The 21,322-nt window shown below is 42.4% G+C and overlaps 1 protein-coding gene across 5 annotated transcripts in view; it reads left to right on the forward strand.

The window, feature by feature from the left end:
• Positions 1-21,322, forward strand: part of PSD3 (pleckstrin and Sec7 domain containing 3) — a 483,258-nt gene that overhangs the window by 232,942 nt on the left and 228,994 nt on the right. For all 5 annotated transcript variants that reach the window (XM_058290063.2, XM_058290064.2, XM_058290067.2 and 2 more), the window contains 2 exons: positions 20,849-21,043; positions 21,149-21,229. In XM_058290063.2, coding sequence (XP_058146046.1) covers positions 20,849-21,043; positions 21,149-21,229 — 276 coding nt within the window. The remainder of the gene's footprint in view (positions 1-20,848; positions 21,044-21,148; positions 21,230-21,322) is intronic.

The raw sequence follows: 21,322 nt of genomic DNA on the forward strand, positions 1-21,322 counted from the left end.
TCTGTTGGGTCCAGACCACCAGGGAAACCCTACCTCTGCCCCTCCTAAACCAAAGTTCCTTTGGTCATCAATGAAAGAAAAAAATCCCACAGGTTCTGGGTTCAAACTCTGGCCATAGTACCAAAAAAATTAGAAAGAAAATAAATTGAGCTGGGAACCTTGATACCATCTATTTTTAAAAAGTCTATGTAGCTATGTTATACAGCAGTGAAAGAGTGAACTGTATATGAAACCATGAAGTATAGTTAATAGAATTATAAAAATAAGCTATCATTCATTATTACAAATGTTTCACACCAGTGCAACTTGTAGCAAGAAATAGGGAGGTATATGGGAATCCTGCATTTTATTCATGATTGTTATATAAACCTACAGCTTCTCTAGTAAAGAAAAAAATTTCTTGAAAAAAAAAATCCCACAGGATTTTATTGAGGTTAAAAAGGAACTGGCTTCTTTTTGAAGGACCAAGAATCTTTAGTCCAGTGTCTTCACTATGAGTCTTTACTAATGTACATTGTGACTCTCCACCATGGGGTTTAGAAGCTAAAGAAAACTCAGTTTACGGGGCATTCCAATTTTTGTAGTATGGAATTTGGAGTTTATTCCTCATCCCAGAAACTTTTCTGGCTTTCCCTTCCTTGAAAGATAAAGTCTTAAGTAATGACAGAGATTATGGTTCAATATAATAAAATTTGTTTGAAGCTATGGATATAGAAGTTTAAAATTTGTTGGGAGTTACAATTTTAAGGGGTGTGTGTGTGTGGGTCCAAAAGACTAAAATGTTGGTTAAATTAAAGCCACATGGTTATATTGTCTGTAGCAGTACTTGAATTAAGTGGTGAAATATTATTTTTCCAAAGGAACTGGTTCAAGAATGAGAAAAATAATATTATTCAATTTTGTTAGGGCATAAAAACAAGAGTTTTCATTTGGTTTTGTTAGAAATTGGTTTTGAATCTTGATCTCAACTAATGCAAACTCCGTTTACTCTGTGATTTTTCTGGTGAGTAGTAACTACCCATAATCTTAAAGTTTAGCTTTTTTGAACTTGGTATGATATCTTTTTGAAATTAGAGAACTAAGATTTTAATACTGATAAGCAAAAATGTCTCAGTTGTGTTCTTGCTGCACTAAGGACCATAGCAATGTTTTTAAAATTAATTGTTCTCAATTAGGTACCCTGAAAAAAGTAGCATTTTAAAAGGCATTTATAAGAGTATTTCTGTGACTTTGAAAGGTGATATTTGAGGAGATGGCCATAAACTTCTAGAATTAAATCTGAAAATGAAAATAAGCCTTGATCGGAACAAAGCTTTGCCCCCTCAAAGGAAACAGAAAACAAAGAATTTCTTGCCATATTCTTTTACGATCAAGACCTATAAATGAGTAAATCAAGGAACAGAATATAATCTATTTTAAAATGTTCATGAAATTTCAGGCATCTATATAATCGTAAAAACAAGCATAGAGTTCTTTGCTTCTAAGATGCTATTAATTGGCAGTGTTTTAAGTACCACCAAGAAAAAAACGTACTAATTAACTATGAGAAAATGCTTTTTTTAACACTCAGAATTTTTATTTTCTACTAACTGAAGCAATTTTTACATAAAAATAGGAATTGTTTTGTCTTTCTGTATGAATTACGCTTTTGTTTCAATAAATACTAACTCATAAGTATATGTAACCTTTTTGAAGACATTGTAAGCATCGTTAAATCACAGTTAAACCAGTGATGTATACTTTTTCCCCAAAGACCAGGAAATGACCAGATTCCTGTCTGTAGGTAATAACCCTGCTTGCTTGAAGTTCTGCTGGCTGACAGGGACTGTACCGGCTCCTGCCCAAGAAGCCACCCAAATTCAGAGACTTGTGAAAAATAAATGTGGCGAGAAATTAATAAACAGATTACATAGTTTTGTCGAGAGCAGTCACCTCTTTTGCTTCGTCTCTGGAGATGTCCAGCAGAGGGACAGTATAAAGTTGGCGTGGGGCCAGTGGTTTCTGTTTCTATTCAGTAGCATCTCTGGCCCTTGGTGGCCTTATCCCCTCCCTTTATAAGGAAGGCTTATGATTTGGTTCTGGAGGATTCCTCCAGCACTTTATGCTGGTTTGCTCTGCCTCTGACCTCCCCCCACCTGCCACCCCCCAACTTGTTTCCCCAGCTTCTGGAAATGATGACCCCTTTTCCCTTGACCAGACTGTCTGCATAACTTTTCATTTGCTTGAAAACTATTTGCCAAAGCAGTTGCAGAGACTTATCCTGCCCTCTGGGAAAGTAGATCTTGTCACCAATTATTTATATTGTCAAACAAAAGGTGTTGGATTTGGAGTCAGAAGGCTCAGTTCTTTTCATGTGAATTCTGAGTTGTCAGGTGACTTATTCCCAGGAAGGTCAGGAGCCTACTTTCTTACGGCCATGTGGGCTAAAGGTAGAAGATTGTTCTAATTACTTCATCTCTTTAGACCATCTGGGGTTCTCGGATGTAAGAGGCCAATGCATGTCCTGAATTCCACTGTCCCAGCAGTGGGCCCTGGCAGGGGGCTTCCACTTTCTAAAACATCTACCAAAAGGGGAATGCATTTTAAAATCCATCTGTCCAGAAGAATGCGTTTTTAAAATTCACATGATGTCGTAGGTCATCCTGATTGTCATTCAGATGAGCTCATATATGTAAAGGGCCTGCCACATGTTAGAAAGTCATAAAATGTGATTTCTCCCCTCCTGGGAAGAAGGCTGCTGTTAATTTTTTGGGACTCTTAACGAATTGGTGGTCTACTGGCTCTCTTTAATTCTCAGCTTATTTCTAAAGCAGATTGTCCTGTCTTGTGTCCAATAAATGAATCTGTCCCAGCTCACAGCACTAAACTCTTTCTACTTCCCAAATCCCAACATTTCAATTTTAGAATGCCAAAATATTTTAGAACAGAGTTAAAAGATAACAGATCTAATTTACATTAAGGAAACACAAGGCTCATTTCCCTCCCATTGCAGGTAGTTTGATTTTTCAGGAGCTGGTGGTATAAAATCAAATGACAAACCAAGATGATACACAGCTCTCCCCAGTTTTAAAGTATAGATAGATCTAGGAAGAAACTGGCTTAAAAGTAATGGTTGGAAACATACATAGCTTGGAAACTGGCAGTGCTAGTGATTTTTTTGTTATTTTTTTAAAGCTAGTGTGTATTTTTATTTGGTAATCATGATTTCACTTTAACTTTAGATATTAAGCACTGAGTCTCCCTTCCATCTTCTCCCTCTTTCTGCTTTGCCTTTGTCGCTTTTTTACACTAGTTCCCTATTGTGTGCTATTGAGAAGATCATATTAAAAACAACAATAACAACAAAAACTAAAAGCTGGTGGTGGGGGAGGAATCTTGGGAGGGGTTCATCTGCAAGTGTTTATCTCTGGTCAGAGTTTCTAGATTCCATAATGAAGAAAATACTTAAAATTATTGAAATAACTCTAGCCAGATGGCTCTAGGCAGCTGAGATGTCAGCTTTTTAATACAGGTCCACGAGGGAGGCATCCTCATTATTTCCGGGCATTTCCCACTCGTTTACGGGTATGTTGAGATCAGCACGTAAAGTTATGCGTGGCCGGGAGAGGAACTTGGTCATTGGCCTTTCCTTAAGTTTCTTGCAGTTTGGTTTGGGAGACTTTTAAAATTTAGCGCCTTTCGTTTGCCAGCCGCTGCCCTTGGCAAGCCCTGTAACTTTGGAAGCTAGGGCGTGCCTAAGGTATGGCCAAGTGGTCTAGTATACGACCAGCCACTTTTCAATTGTTGTACCTTTTCTGACAGTAGGTGTTTGAGAACCGGCAGGTTGCTGCTCTAAGGCTTCTGGGGAAATAGAAGTGAATTCAGGTCCGGTGACCTCTTTAACCCCATCTCTTTTCCTTGCTCCCTCCTCTCTGCGGTAATGAAATATGCCAAACAGTCCTGCCCAGGCCCTGGCGTGTGTTTGGAATTTTCTTCCAGGAGCCGCCCGCGAGGGCAAATCCTTCCCGCCCTTCAGTTTGCTCAGATGACACCTTCTTGGAACTGTGGATAAAGAGCAACTCCCATCCTTCCCTAGTCCCCCACCCGCCCTCTCTATCCGGGCCACTCTGTGTGGCCCACAGGGCCTGCCTTTGGGCGCACAGTAGGCGCGTGTCTGGCGGGGGCGCCGGGAGGGAGAGGCAGGATCCTGCTTGGTGTGTCTTCTCTCCCCAGGTCTGTGTCCTCTTACTAGAAGGCCTGTGGATGCAGGGCCTGCTGTTCACTGCTGCACCCTTTGCACCCAGAGGGATGGCAGGCACATCCTACGTCCTTGGCAGTTTGTGCGCATTTGGTTGTACACAATTTCACCGTTATACTGAGCACATTTGGTGACATGATGTCCCTTAAGAAGTGGACATATATGTTCCTTTATACCAGTGCGTTACCTGAAATATAAGATCATAATAGAACATAGAAGAGAGGCCATACAGTGGATGGGTTGAGAACATGAACTCAAACTCAAGCTGCCTGGCTGGAGATCCGATCCCAGTTTTGCCTTTTGCTAGATGTGTGACCATGGGGAAGTAACTTAACCTCTCTGTGCCTCAGTTTCCTCTTTTATAAGACAGGGAATGATGATAAAATGGGAATGATGATAATATTAATACCTATCTTAGCCTTTAAAGGATTCAGTGAGTTAATACTGATAGTGTATGTGACGCTGTAAACATTTCAGAAATGCTTATAAAATACGCTAAAACAAAAATGTGGATGGATATTCTGGCTAACTCATTCATAATGGGCAGTAGGGAGTAGAAAAACTCTCTGGGAGAGGAAACCAGGAAGTGACAGAGATGTGGTTTCCCCCCCACCATGAAGGAATGATGGTTAGGCTAATGTGTCCACTTGGCCAGGTAACGGTGCCCGGTTTTCTGGTCAAGCAAGCACGAGGTTAACTGTGATGCAAGGGCATTTCATGGGTTTTAAGCATCAGTGAGTTGATGGCATAGATGGCTGGTTACATCTGCAGTCAACCAAGGAGACTGCCCTCGGCCGTGAGTGACCTCTGAGCCAATCAGTGGGAGGCCGTAAAAGGGCAAGTGATTTCAGCATTCAGGGAGAGAATTCTGATCTCTACTACCGATAGCCAGCAGCTCCTGGACGCTCATCCAGGACCTTCATCGAGCCCCTGGTTTATAGCCTGCCCTGCCGAATTTGGACTTGTGCATCCCCATGGGAGTATCAGAGAATTTTATAAAATCTCATGCTATTTACAGATACCGCCTGTTAGTTCTGTTTCCTGAGAGAACCCTGACTAATGAGGTAATCTTTGTGTATATATTTTTAATTTGAGAAGTTGTGAACTTACAAAACAATCATGCATACTGCGCAGAATTCCCACACATCACCTCTCTGCCAACCCCTTGCATTGTTGTAGAACATTTGTTACAGGTTCTGAAAGGACATCATCACACTAATACCACTAACTGGTCCATAGCTTACATTTGGTATATTTTTTCCGTGCACCCCCTTTTATTAACACCGTGTATTGTACATTTGTTATAGCTCAGGAGAGAACGTGCTCATATTTGTGTTGTTAACCACAAAGTCCATCTTCCACCACTTGCTTCACTGTGTTACACAGTCCCATGCCTTGTACCGTCTCTCCAGAGTGTACACTTGGTGGCTCTCACTTTCATCACGGAGTTGTGCAGTCATCAGCTCAGTAAATTTTCCAATGTTTTCTTTAGTCCAAAAGAAAAAACCCCGTACCCCCTTATGAGTGACCCTTAGCTTTGATATAGTACCGCCTTTGACAGTGATGCAAGAATATTACAATATTGCTGTTAACTATGGTTCATAAATTATATGACTTGCGTTTTCCCATGCATCACTACATTCTTGGCACTTTGTAATAGTGGCGTACATTAGTTCTAGCTCATAGAAGTACATTCTTGTATTTGTACTGTTAACCACAGTCCCCATCCACCTCGGGTTCACTGTGTTCTTCAGACCCTAATTTATTCTTTAGCTTTCATTTGACATTTATGTCCCTTGGGGGATAAACTTCCTGCTTGGGAGCTCATTTGCTTTATACCCTTCCCTCCCCTCCCCTCTTCCTTTTCCTTCCATAATTCTATATTAGTTGAAGCTTGTTTTGCTTTCTTCGACAGATCCTCCTTTCTTTCTTTTTATAGGGAGCTAATTCTTTGTCTTTAAGATCGCACACAAAATGGGTTAAGCAAATCCAAGGAACCCACAGTACGTCAAACAGGAGCTTTCTGTGTGGTTGCAATAAGTAGCATTCAGGGGAAACAGTATAGAGAAGGTGTGCTGATCTGCGATTGCAGTAGGGATGAAGGGAGCATGCCCCGGGCAGAAGGTACAGCAAGGTGAGGCTGTGCAGCCACGGAGTCCACGTGGCAGCAGGAGGGACGTGGCTGAACCCGTGCAGGTGCGAGTGCATCATAAAGAAGCGCAGCCAAGCTGTGGCACAGGGGAGTGCAAAAGGGTATTGGGAAGAATTCAAAGAAATGGCAGAACTTAATAGTGGTTATAAAAATTAGACAGCATGTAGCCACAGAAAGTATTTTCAAGGCTTTTGAGTTAGAGGAGAAAACAGAACTTATGAGAGAGCAGAGCTAAGCCACTGCTCTCTTGTTCTCCGGCAAGATGATATCCTTTGATGCGTGAGCAGGTGTTTGCTCAAGCTAATAACTTCCTATCTACAGGTGAACTTGTTTTTTTATTTTTCAGAGATATTTTTATTACATCAATACAAATGCTATACAGCTTTTTATACCATGTAGTATTTTTAGGAGTTAACAATGGAAGACAAACTAGAATTTTTAGGTATACATGTAATTTATTATAATATTGGGAACCTTATACATGTGAAAATTCATGGAAAACCTAAAAAGGTAGGAATATTAGCATCAATAACTTCTGTGATTGTATGATATTACTATTATAATTTTTCTTGCAATTTTCTGTATGTTTTAAGTCAAAGGAAAAAAATACGGCAAGAATACATTATAATATGTTTAACCTTTCTCATTGCTGGATACTGAGATCTATTCCACCCCTCCCACTAGGAAAATAGCTCATTTTTTGATGGCACATCACCGAGAAATATAGCATGTCTTCATTTTCCACCCGTCTGCCTCCTTTCAAGTTTGACTTTCTCCTGGCCGGAAGGGAAGGAAGCACAGGTCAACCTGTCCTCCTGCCATGAGTTCATTTGCAGTTCCTGGATTGCCCAGATTGCCGAGGACACGGTGATTATAGGGACAGGTCAAACTGGTCATGAAAAGACTTTTGCTTCTTAAGGACTTAGCAAACGTGTCCACTGCCTGGCGTCCTTGGGGCCTCCTTGGGTAGTTTGCAGCTTCAGAACAATCCTTACTCAAATGATGTGAATGGAGAAGGTAAGCACTGCCTGCAGGTCTGCGTTTGGGGTTCCACATGGCTTATCCTTCTTTGTGTGTTAGCCCACCTTCAGAGAACAGCATCTTCCTTGTTCATCGTCCCTTAAAGCCCACTGGTTCTGCTTCAGAGGAACGGCGGCCTGGGCTGGGGTGGGGGCGTGCCATCTCGCTCTGGCAGCTGAGACCCTGGTGAGCCTCACAGCCTGTGGCGCAGAACCTGAGCATCTTCCTTGCCGAGGCATGCCTCAGGGTGAAGAGCCCTGCTCCCGTGGATCTGGACTCAGAGCAGGTTGACCTCTTCCTGCAAGTCTGTGGTTGGCAGATGTTGTTCAAAAGGCTTGGCGTTTCTAAGTATTGCCCATGCCGTTGGTCAAACAGGAGAGACGGCTCTCCAGCCGACTGTGCCAGATGCCACCGCGGTCCAGCTCAGGGGTCCTGGATGACCGAGTGTCCCTTCACGAGGTCCCCATTCTGTGGCCAGAGCTTGGCACCATGCATCCCAACGCCGCATAAGGAAATTGTGTCTTGTTGACCTTGATCCTTCAGGTGTTTACGCTGCAAATAGATGTTATGGATGGTAGTACACCCAGCCAGTGTGTCCATCGTGATCCTGGCATTTTCCTCGTATTGGGCCCAGAAAGGAGTCTGAGTAGCTGAGAACCCCCGCCTGGAGGCAGCACTGTTGACTTGTGATTTGTTAGTGTCAGAGATGATGAAATTGCCTCCTGCTTGGTGCCTGACCTGCACAACCCCAGAAGGATCCCAAGGAATAAAGGGTATGTAGAACAGAAGGCGAGAATTCTGGTGACACTGAAAGAATTGGAGGGAGGACAGTCATGGGACTTGTTAGGACAGCACAGTGGTCATTCTGGGGCTGCTGAACAATCAGCTCTTTCTTCAGATTCGGAGCCTCTGCCGAGGAATTCATGGCTCCCCTGTGGCTCTGCCTTGGTGCCCAGCTCTTCAGTTCTGAAACCATATCTGAATTCTTGATTCCGGAATGCCTGCTTCTTTAGCCAGTAGGGGAGCCCGTCTCCCCTAGTAGCAATATCAGGGAATCAGCTCTTTTCGAAGGCTTGACCCAGGACACTGATTTGAGATCTTGTCATGTGTGTCCAGTTTCTTCTGTGTCCTGCTCCTAAATATTCCTGAGTCCTAAGCAAAGACTGATCCTCAACCTGGGTTCGATCTTCTTCTAAGGAGCATCCACACTTTGGTTGCTGTGCCTTTGACTCGCTCTGTGGTTTTGAAATCACACCTGAATTCTAGACTCTGGAATACCCATTTTTCGGCTAGCTGTTCCCTGGTAGATATACCAAGGTAAGGGTTCCCATTAAACCATGCTCTGAGGGTATCCTTTTGACTCTGGTTCAAAACAATCCTCCTTTACCGGGCTTCTCTTTGTAGGGTATCATTTATGGGACTTGTGGCTGCCATCTTAACTTTGAACTTCAAGTATGGCATTTCTTCTACAGGTATTCTTTTGAGTGGCTGTAATGCTCAGTCAGGGATAGGATACTAATGCTTAATGAAGTTAAATTTTTTTTGTTTATCCCTACTGGCTGTTGTTCTCAAGTAAATTATATTTAAAAAGCAAATGGGGAACGGATGTAGCTCAAGTGGTTGGGCACCTGCTTCCCATGTACAAGGTCCCAAGTTCGATCTCCAGTACCTCCTAAAAACAAACAAACAAGGGAAACGAACTTGGCCCAGTGGATAGGGAGTCCGTCTACCACATGGGAGGTCCGCGGTTCAAACCCGGGGCCTCCTTGACCCGTGTGGAGCTGGCCCATACGCAGTGCTGATGTGCGCAAGGAGTGCCATGCCACGCAAGGGTGTCCCTGTGTAGGGGAGCCCCACGTGCAAGGAGTGCGCCCTGTAAGGAGAGCCGCCCCGCGCGAAAGAAAGTGCAGCCTGCCCAGGAATGGCGCCACCCACACTTCCTGTGCTGCTGACGACAAACAGAAGTGGACAAAGAAACAAGATGCAGCAAATAGACACAGAGAACAGACAACCGGGGGCGGGGGGGGGGGGGATTAAATAAATAAATAAATCTTTAAAAAAAAACAAAAACAAATGAAGAATTCAACTCTCACTGGGGAGCGGATGTAGCTCAGTGGTTGAGCGCCTGCTTCCCATGTGTGAGGTTCTGCGTTCAATCTCCGGTACCTTCTTAAAAAAAAAAAAGGCAAATGGTTTTCAGTTGAGACCTCTAGCAGGGATTGATCTTATTAAAAACCAAAAATAAATGGAAAACCCTCAACTTGACTTAAGATTCATCTTCTCACTCTGAAGGATTACCTACTTTGTGGTGTAACCATGCCAGTGATGTGAGTCGAAATTCATGTATTCCCTTACTACCCAGTCCTGCTCGCTCCCTGCTGTTCCCCTCTGATGTCCAGTGTACATCTGACACTAGTTCAACCTGAGAATTAGGCGGACTAAAGAGAATTTTCTGCCCAAGATGTCACTTGCATCCTAAAATCAGTGTATAAATGGTTTTGAGACTGTGAGGGGCATCCGTTAATATGAATAATTAGATAATGGTACAAGTATCTGAAAGTAGTTCAGTACTTCTTTCTATTCAAAATTAAGTGTTTTGTTGTCCAAAACAAGAGGCAGAATATGGGTATTTTAAAACCATTATTTCTGGTCAGAACTTTCCCTCAAAAGTATGACCATAGTAATAGAAAACTGATCACTTTCAAGTGTCAAATAATCCCATATGGATAGAAACACACCAAGGAAACAGGAAATATAGATAATGAAGGTTTAGCTAATAAAGCATATACTGAATTTTTAGATGGCTGCTTGGAAATTTATTGTTTGTGAATCCCTCCCTCCCTTCCTTCCTTCCTGTTGTATCATTGAATAGTCCTCCTCAGAGGGAAGCCCTGAAGGAGTTATATCGTTCTATGCACTGTGCAAAAGCACCTGTTGTTATTTTGTTTTTACATAGGAATTCTGTGGCTTATTTGTTTCCTCTCTACCCCTTTTATTTATTTCTTAGTGGTAGGGGTTGCAGAGGGTAAAAGCAAAGAGAAGTTAGCCTACGTAATTTTCACTTTAAAAATGTTGTCATTTCTTTGTATAAATGTTCTTTGATGAACTTACCTGGGAAGTAAGTCGCTTTCCGTGCTAGGGTAAGTTTTCTCCCTAAGGTGCTACGCTTTGGTAAAGGTGATGCCTTCAGCAGCGAGAGCGGCCTTACTGCATCCCAAGAGGGAAGCTGCTGGGGCCGGGCAGCTTAGATGGGATCCTTCACATGTCTGCTAGATTATGATGTTTTTACTTACTTACTTAGACTTAGTGCCTTCTTTTAAATGAAAAACATTGTTATTAGATATTTTGCATTTGGAGACATGGAGAACAGACGTGATGTCTTGGCTTGGATATGCGGTGACTTTCAGTGTAGAGATGTGGGCTGTCCACATTCAGAGCACGGTCTCCAGTGTGTGCCCCCCACTGTGTCTTAATAACAAACATTAGAGGGAAGCAGATGTGGCTCAAGCGGTTGGGCCCCCATCTACCATATAGGATGTCTAGAGTTCAATTTCCGGGGCCTCCTGGTGAAGGCAAGCTGACCATGCAGCGAGGTGGCCCACGCAGAGTGCTGGCCTATGTGGAGTACCGGCCTGCGTGCGAGTGCTGGCCTGAGCAGAAAGCTGGCCTGGCAAGATGACACAACAAAAAGAGACACAGAGGAGAGACAATAAAAGACGCAGCAGACCAGGGAGCTGAGGTGGCACAAGAGATTGAGCGTCTCTCTCTCACTCCAGAAGGTCCCAGGATTGGTTCCTGCTGCTGCCTAAAGAGAAGACAAGCAGACACAGAAGAACACACAGCAAATGGACACAGAGAGCAGACAGTGAGCACAAAAACAACAAGGGGGTGGGAGGAAATAAACGAATAAACAAATCTTTAAAAAGCAAACATTAGAGGGCATGATCACTGTCAGACTGTGTACTTGCTAATTTTCAGGGAAATGGATTGCAGTGTCCCTTGCTTTATTTCCTTTTGCCAACTTGAAGAGTGATACAGTGTCATTAGAGATTTTAAATGCCATATCAGACCATTGATGCAACGCAGGAAAATACCTGTTTCTCATGAGAGATGGGAACTCAGAACACCCAAGGATACATGTACTTTTTATCCAGTGATATTTTAAGAGCATTCCGGGAAAACTAGCTAGTCAGTCTTCAAGTGATTCACTCTTCCTTCCTTGTCCACTGGAATTGGGATCCCAGTTTCCACAAGAAATTTCTGTGCCCATAACGAACACATAGATGTTTCTGCATTATCTTTTCTCCTTGTGTGTCAAACTGAACTCCTGATAATAGTGGCTTTGCAAATAAATCATCTCAAATTTTTATGGTGTGATTGGATTAAAGTTGGCTAGATAATATTGCAGATATTAGTCTTATTTGTGAAGCTGGCCCAGAAGAGCTGTATAGGGAAAACAACAGCAAATGCACACATGCAAGGCAAAGTAAAATCCCGTATCATCTGGATCGTACCGAGGGGGGTGAGCTCACAGAAGGATGAAATGTCCTGTTATTTATTGGAAACAAATGTCTCGGTCAGATGCAGCCGGCAGCTTCACTTGGTGGCTTTGTGCAGTTTCCGCATCATTGCTTTGCACGTTGGCGCCCTCTTCTGGAAGACTGGACTCTAGGCTGAGTAAGATGAGTGCACATTAAAAAGTTTCCCGTGGGGCAGAACCTCTAGGCGACACTTCTTAATTCTCTATTGCTAAAGACAGAATTTTGGCCTCTGAGCCATTCGTAAAGGCCCTTAATCATTTAGTTAAATGAGTAAGAAAAATGTAATCTGAATAAATATTTAAAATAGATTCATTCGAGGAAGGTATCTTCATAAAAGTCAAATATTCCTATTGAGTGCTAACATTGGTGTTAATAAAATGCTGTCAGATGTAGTCTCGTTTGCTTGTCAAAATAGCCAAGCAATAGACTTTTTACGGTGGTGGTGGTGGTAGCAGCGGATCTGAGAAAGGATCCGAGGGTGGCAGATGGCATTGTTTACTACGTGCCAGACGCTGAACCGAGCACTTCTCGCGGGCCTTCTAATTTAATCTTCAGAACACCTTCCTGAGGTTGGTGCCGTCTCCACGTTGTCTATATAGATGAGAAACCGAGACTCGCAGAATAATAAACTCACCCAAGATCCCGCAACTGGTGTGACCAATGGGGCCACTGTTTGAACCTTGGCAGATCTAACTGGCGCTCTTCAGCAGATACTCACTTTTAGCATCTTCTAAATGAATAATTGTTACTTACTGGCAAGCTGAGTGCTTGCGTGCGGGATCTCCAGGATCTCCTTCACAAATGAAAGGAGACCTCCTAAGTCTCTTGCTGTCATGAAATTGGGTGCAAATGAATGCACTGCTGGGCCTGCATAGCCTGTGGATACCTTATACTAATGTCCTTGGACCAAACTCATGGTCTTTTCTCCTCCTGTCTCCAGTTTCTCCCCAAAATGCAAACACACAGGCTTACATATCCCTGCTTCTTCCTCTTGAAATGAGCATCTTGGTTGGTGGCATTACATGCCCCCCTCCAGCTTCCAAGTTGGAGTTAGCCTTCTGCCCTATCTGTGAACACCTCTCCACCTACATCTTCAACCACTCATCGTGTGCTTCCATTTTACCTTCTAAGAATTTTTCAGACCAGGCTTTTCCTCTATGTTTGCACGGACTCTTTTGCAATTCGGCTTCTCGTCTATAACTCTCCCAGCTGGCTTCCTCTGCCTTCAGTTTTGTCTCCCTGCAATTCTCCCTGCAAACTACGAGCAAAACTGATGACTAATGACTACTTCTCCCCACTTAAGACGCCTGGTGGTTTCCCACGGGTTACAGCAGTGGCTCGAAGTCCTCATGTCACATCAGAGTTGTCTGTGGACTTAAAGAAAAGGTAGGCCCGCCTTTGGCCAACGGGGTGAGAATTCCCTGGAATGGGGACCTGGCCTGTGTTTTTTTGAAAGCTGAACGTGTCCTCATAGCCACGTATCTACATGGATATCTAATGGACATCATGAAATGAACATGTCTAAAACACAACTTCCTGCCTTTCCCCAAAATCCTGTTCTATAACAACTCGCGTCATCTTCACCTTAGTTGACACCTGCTCTGCCCATCCAGTTGCTCAGGCTTCTTTTGTTCTTTCATATCTCACATCCTTCTGGTTAGGAAATCATCCGTGAAACTCTGTCTAAAGCCCACCCTTCTCGCCACACCCCTGACACCAAGCCAGCCACCTTTCCCCTGGAGTATTGCAGGAGCTTCCAGACTGGTCTCCCTGCTTGCTCTCTCGGAATCTAGTCTCAGTACAACAGCCAGAGAGAGCCTTTTTAAAATCCTGTCTCCTCTCTGCCCAGACCCCTCCAGGATTAACCATTCCTCGCAGGGTGAAAACCAAAGTGTCTCACAAGGCTTTGAACTTGTGGTGCCCAAACGGTGTACCCTGGGCCCTGCAGTGAACTTATAGGGTTCCTGTGGGATATTTTACAATTTCGAGGGGAACACAGTCACACTCAACATCTCACTACCAGCTCACGGCAGTTCACGTGTCAACGTGAGATGGCGTTATATGCCGTTTGGCAACGCAACTTTATGAAGCTGCGTTTTCAGCAGTTGCCATGATAAAAAGCATGTGCCGTGAGAAATTCATTGGGAATGGTGGTGTTTATTCTGTTTGAGGTTTGAGAAGCTGTTGGTGCCCGGTAAGGGCTCGCATCTATTAGTAAGGAATTGTGGTCGTTTGATAATGAAATATATTTTTTCTTTTGATTTATATGTGTATATAACTTTGTCAAATAGCCATAAATTATTAGGATATAGATGCTTATTAGTTTGGACCCATTATGCTGTTAATAAAGAGAAATGTTGAATATTTCTTTTGGCCTTGGAGTACTATGGGAAAAACTTACTTCAGTACTAAGGGTTGGTGAACTCAGGAAGTTTGGGGTCCTCTGCCCTCATCAGCACTCTTCGCCTCAGCCACTGCTGCTCTCCGAATGTTATCCCTTTCCTGACACTGCCCCAACCACACTGGCCTCCTTGTTTTTTTCTCATGGATCAGGCATGTTGCAGCCTCTGGGCCTTTTCACTGGCCAGTCTCTCTGCCTGGACTGGCATTCTTCCTGATGTTTGCATTGCCAGCTCTTTCTACTCCAAGTCTTGCTCAAATGTGTTTTTCAACAAAGACTACCATGACCACCTCGCCATGTAAAAACAAATGCACCCCGCCTTGAACTTGGCCTTCCTGCTCTTTTTCTCCTCTAGTGTTTATACATAGCACCAATCACCTAACATACTATGCAGTTTACTCATTTAGTTCCTCTGGGGTAGGAGGATTTTCTTTTTTGGACTTGGTAACTGTTTAATCAGGGAAACATAATATCAGAAGATGACGAGCAGTATCAAAATGAATAGTGTTCGAGCATAAAAAGGACTTGGGTTCTAGAGTCCCACTGTCCGCGTCCTAGCTCTGTGCCTCAAGTTTCCCCCTCTATAAAATGGGTACACCGCTACTCACCTTGCGTGACTGCGGGATTACGTGCGGCGGTCCATCTGAAGTAGCTCGGTGGCTGGCACAGAGGATGTGCTCAGCCAGTGTCTGGATGTTCCTAGGTGAATGGTACCATGGTAGGTGTTACAGCTGTTACAAATAGTTTCTCATTTACACTTCCTCCAAGATTAGACTGAATTGTGTCTGCAGTGCCTGGGAAATACCTGCCACGGGCAACAGTGGCCAGGCAAATTCCCCTGCCTTTCTCAGAGGCATCTCACGCTGCAGGGCTTTAGGTGTATCTTACTTCGGATGTGTTTCAGCTCTTCTGGCCGAGTTCCACTCAGGCAGGAAAGCAGTGCATTTCTGTGTACTTTCCTGAGTCTTTTGATTGCAGGTCTCTGTGTTTTAAGCCTGAATAGGGGAACAATAACTGTCGTGGTTTCTGGTCCGTTTTTCTACTTGCAACTAGTGTCATTTCTTCCCACTTTTTGGGAGTCTCTCGACTTGCCTTTCCCTAGTTTATGAATAAAATAGAACCAGCTCTCTGTCTGTTGTTGTTTTCTAAGTACAACTCCCAGGTAAAATTTGATAAGGCAGGAAAAAAGACTTTGATATATTACCCTTGTTTATTTTTTATTCTCATTTTATTTTCCTAATTAAAAAGGTGTATTCAAAGGAAACATGAACTAAGATAACATCTGCTACCCTCTGTGCCTGTCTGTCTATGCAGGACTGCCCGGAATTAGTAATGATGGACTAAAAAGTTAGGGTCAGTTGTTATTCATGATGGAGGGAGATTGCTTGGTGCTTGCATTTTTTCAACAGATGTCTGTTGAGTAACTTTAGCCTTTTCTGGTGATGTTGATACAAAGTATCAAAAAGACAGTGGTAGGTGAGAAAGATGGGGTTTTATTTTTATTTTTTTAAAAGATTTATTTATTTATTTAATCCCCCCCCCACCCTGGTTGTCTGTTCTGTGTCTATTTGCTGCGTCTCGTTTCTTTGTCCGCTTCTGTTGTCATCAGCGTCACGGGAAGTGTGTGCGGCGCCATTCCTGGGCAGGCTGCACTTTCTTTCGCGCTGGGCGGCTCTCCTTACGGGGCACACTCCTTGTGCGTGGGGCTCCCCTACGTGGGGGACACCCCTGTGTGGCACGGCACTCCTTGCACGCATCAGCACTGCACATGGGCCAGCTGCACACGGGTCAAGGAGGCCCGGGGTTTGAACCGCGGACCTCCCATGTGGTAGGCGGATGCCCTAATCACTGGGCCAAGTCCATTTCCCAGAAAGATGGGGTTTTAAAAGACAGTGTATAATGAAGATATCAAGTACTCTAAGAATGCAGCAGTATTCTTAGAAAGTTTTAGTTCACCTGGGCTGTAGGATCAAGAGGAGCTACAGAATTTGGGGTTGCGCATGAGAATGGCAAACGGAATCTGGGTGGCCTGAGCGTGTGGGAAATGGTAGGGGATGGGTTTAGAAGAGCAGTTGGAGTCAGCTTGTAAAGAGCCTTACATGAATTGCCACAAAACATGAATTTTTATCCTATTTAGGACTTTTGCAAGGTAGGCTTATGTTCATATCTGTGGCGCCAGTTACACAGTTTGGGATTGAAGAGTGAAAATACAGAGAAAAGACGGAGCTATACTTATACAAAAATTATTTATCTGAAAACCAAATTTCACTGGGTGTCCTATTATTTTTACTTGCTAAATCTGGCAGTCGTAATATGAAAAAAAAAGTGTTTTTTTTGCGGCGGACTCAACGTTATGATCCTTATTCTGATGATAATGTTAATATATTTATTGAAGGTGTGAGATACAAGCTTCAGCAAAGTATTTCACAGAACACAGGGAAAACTTTTGGGGAACTCTCTTCTACTTTCACGCCACCAGTAGGCATTATGCGTTATGATGCTTGTAAAATTCAACTATAGAAAATATAGATGAACTGTAGAGCAGCAGGGAAATTCCCAGTCACTGATGAAAGTGTGGAAAGCCTAAAGCGCCACGATCTAGGTGAACAGTGTCTTGTGTACGCAAGGAAACAAGACGGGGCGTGATCCCACCGATCGGGGCCTTGCAGTCTGCTTCATGGAGCAGGGACAAGGCCGGCTGCCATTGTTCCTTCTGTCCTCGGTCATCAGTGGCCCCTGTGTTCTGGCTTGGGTTTTTATGGGGGCTGTGGGAACAATACACAGACCTAACAATAAACACTCTGCAGAGACTGTGAGGTCATAGAATATGACCTCAACAGAGAGCCAGATCTTTGGAAGCCAGAGTAGATGAGCATATCCTTCGGTAGCGGGGTGAAGCATGCTGTGAAAAGGGGGTCCCACGTGGAGGCATGGCTCAGGGGTGCCCTCCACCACATGATGGGCTCTTCCTGCCACCTGTGCTGCTGCTGCTGGTGAGTTTGTGTTGCCGTCGTACTGCCAGGCTTTCCAACTTGCCAGGAGCAGTCTCTGTTCTTAGTCAAGTAATCTCCTAAGTTGTGAAATGGGGCAGCGTGAAGCCATCTAGGAATGGAGATATTTCTCTATCCTCACTTTATTTAGTTTTCTTCTCCTTTTACTGAAGATTTCTTTCTTTTCAGTTTCTCCAGGAAGCTTCATGCACAGATTTTGAGATAATCACCTCTAGTGAATGTAGGGAAAATTAGCTGAAATAGGCTGCACTGGGTAAGGTAGTAGAAAGAAGCAGTGCAGGCATTTGAACCATGAGAAACAAAATGATTTTGACCACTTAAATTTATCATTAAGATAAATCTCTTGCATTTGAGCAAAATTATTGCAGTACTATTTATGTAGTAGAGTTACACTGTCTGTAAGGAGTAAGTACATACATGCCATGAATCTGCCCTGAGAATCGTGAACAGTAAGTAGCCGTTTGAGAAGAAAATCCTTTCCTTGACATTTCTTTATACAGAGGAAGAGAGTATGTGGGAACACAACTCCAGGAATTTTTTTTTTAATTATAAAAATTACTTGATTATAAGTAACATAGTTCTTAGAGTAAATAATTTATTTTTCCACCACTTACCATGTGGGAAAATACAAAGTAACTGAGTAGCCCTTTAAAAGAATTTTTTTCTCTGAATTTACTTACAGGTTGGCTTTGTTGTAAGAGCTGTATTCAATTTTCTGATAGGATAATTTACACAAAATTGATAATGTGAACTCTAGAAAAGAAGGTTTAGCATGATAAAAGTACAGAAGTGCATTAGCATGATATCTTAATGAAGTGATTTATTTTAATGGGTGAGTGTTTCTGTTGGAAAATTGTTTAAGGTGGCTTATAATTAGGGTTATCATAAACCTTGTTCTACCCTGGTCAGGGCCAGTTAGTGCCTTTTGTCCTGGTGTTGACTGTAGTTTAGCCTTTGGCTCAGACTTTTAAAAAATGAAATGCTATTATTAACAGTTGCAGTGAAATAAGCCACTGTGAATGTGGTAGACCTCCACTTTGTACTATTGGCATCTTCCACGGTCTCATCTGGGCATGTGCGAATCGATATGTACAGTGAATAGAGTTGTCATGTCGTTGAATCTAAAAAACAAGCCGGGATAATCAATCTCCCTTTCCCCTACCTGTGAAGGACGGCGTGCAGGTGTTTGCTGATCAAGTGTGCTTGGAGAGGAGCTGCTAGGTACACCTGCTCCTTCAAGTCTGATGGTGGTTGGAGAAGTATCGGACAGTGGAGTCCCTCTGGCCTTCGTGGTGTACCTGCTGGTGACAAAGCTTCCAGGTCATCAGTTAGTTAGTGGATCGGTGGGAAACTGGAAATCAAAAGTTATGAACGTGTGGAATAGGTGGGAGAAGTCGAGTAGCCCGACTGAAAAATGTGCACATTTTTGCTATAAATTTTTTTCCATTTATTATGTGATATAAAGTTACTTAAAAAATTTTTTTGGTAACCATTATATTTAATGATTTTATCATTCCTGTTCCCTCTTGAGAGTGTCCCGGTTTGGACAATGAATGTTTACTCCACTTACAATTCAGGCCAAGCTGGCAAACCGAGGGTTAGAGCAAGAGCATGCAAACTGCTGGAGTGCATGGGCCAAAGTCAGCTTAGCCTGGAATGGTTTTGACATTTTCGAAAGGGTTGAAATGAAATAGCAAAGCAAAGAAGAATACTTGGCAGACTTTGTGGCCCAAAAGCCTTAAATATTTACTATATGGTCCTTTACAGAAAAACTTTGAGCACCCCTGGTTTAAAGTCTGTGATAAGTGGGTTGGCAGGCTAAATAAGCACAGTGTTTTATCACGAGCATGCCATGCCATGTTTTATTACCAGGTCAAAATGAAGATTTGAAAATGACGGTACTCTGACTGGTTTCAGTGTTTTGGATGCTCGAACTCTCTAGAGCAGAGCACAGGCTGTTCTTTGCAATCCCTGCGTAGAGCAGAGGTCTTCAGAGCGGCCTGGCACCTCTTTCAGGATGTTTGTGAGGTTAGAACCGATTTTACAGTAGTACTAAGACATTATATTCTCGTTTTTTTTTTTTAACCATGTTGACATCTGCACTGATGATACAGAGGCATTGGTGATGGGTTACCCTGAGCCATGCTAGCACAAACCAGCACAGTGGCACCAGACTGTTGCAGTCGTCATTGTAGTTTTCTTCACTGCCATGTCCTCAATGTGAAAACAAAGGCCACTTTCACTTACTGTCCTTGATCAAGCAGTGACATTGCTACCCTTGAGTATGTAACATTTTTAGCTTCCTGTGTAATGAAATGGGAAATATGCATCAAGCTTGATGGCTGCATCTAGGAAAAGTATCTGTGTATTACTTAGTTGTGAGCTGAACTACTTGCCTGTGTCATGGAAAACCATTTTTCCGTGAGAGAATGTCTGACAAACTGGTTATTCAAAGTTGATTACTTGGCAAGCAATTTCTTGAAAAATAAAACGATCCTATTGCTTTAAAGAAAACTGACAGTATTCTTTGCTGATGATACAATTTTGAGCTTTCAATAAATAAATGAGAGGTTGGAAAACGTCTGTCTCCATAAGTTTTAGTTTCCCATACTTTTCCGATATCAGTGGTGATATTGAGTGTGAATTTCTTGAAATTGCAGAGTGAAATAGGTCAACTAGTACTTTGTAAATGGCTTATGTTACAAAATCATGCATAAGTAAGAGATGCTTTAACAAGTAAGATAGACTTTAATGTAAAAGTACAAAACATTGATAGGATTTCATATTCTGTAATGCAATTAACTTAAGAAACTACCACTTGTATTTTGATATTGTGTCAAAAAATATCCACAATTACCTGGAAAGGATATTAAAATCTTTTTTTTCCTAACCACACATCTCTATGAGGCCAGCTTTTCTTAATATTTTGAACCAAAACAATGTATTGCTATATATTGAATGTAGAAGCTGATATGAGAATCTGTCTATTGAGCCAGATACTAAAGAAATTTGTTAAAAATAAGAGTAGCTATTACTTGTCTCATTAAATATGTTGCTTTGGAAAATACTTATTTTAATTAAAATGTATCTTTATATTACATGAAATGGGTTTATTTAAATAAATTAATAAATATTTTAAAGATTTTCAGTTTTAATCCTAATATGGATACTATTAATTCCTATAACCTACTTAAGCAGAAGCTCTTTGGGATCCTCAAAACTTTTTTCAAATGTAAAGGGATCCTGAGACCAAAATGTTTCAGAACTTGCGTTAAAATAAGTACATAGATTACTACTTTTTAGCTTTAGGATTTTGAAATATAGGAAGTGAAAGTATTTTTATTAATAACTAAGTTTAAAATCCTCTCATTTAAAATAGTTTCCATTTCGTTGGTTCTACAATGTCATGATAATTTCATTCAATATTTCTCTTTTTGCCACACAAGAAAAACTTTTGTATTTTTTCCTCTTTATCAATTCTAACAGCAATGCTGGGGTGAAAAAGACACTGCTAGAGGCTCATTCTGAAATGGGGAGCAATGAAATTCTGGAAAAGGAGACCTCAGAAAATCTCAGTAATGGTACCAACAGCAATGTGGAAGCAGCCAAGAGGCTGGCCAAACGCCTTTATCAACTAGACCGATTCAGAAGATCAGATGTTGCGAAGCACCTGGGCAAGAAGTACGTTCTGAACCACAGCTGGTGTCTGAATTTATCCTGTTGTGTGTGGGTGTGAGTTTTAATAGCTTTGCTTTTAGTGACCAAGGCTATTCTGTTTCCCTGCAGCAATGAATTTAGCAAACTCGTCGCAGAAGAGTATCTGAAGTTTTTTGATTTTACAGGAATGACGTTGGATCAGTCACTCAGGTATGATTATACTTCTCTCGATCCTTCCTTTGCCTCCAAATAATTCTTGGAAGAGAACATAATGTGCTGAAGCTAGAACCTGATTCTATTATA

This window comes from Dasypus novemcinctus, chromosome 29 (genome assembly GCF_030445035.2).
Source record: "Dasypus novemcinctus isolate mDasNov1 chromosome 29, mDasNov1.1.hap2, whole genome shotgun sequence".
NCBI lineage: Eukaryota > Metazoa > Chordata > Mammalia > Cingulata > Dasypodidae > Dasypus > Dasypus novemcinctus.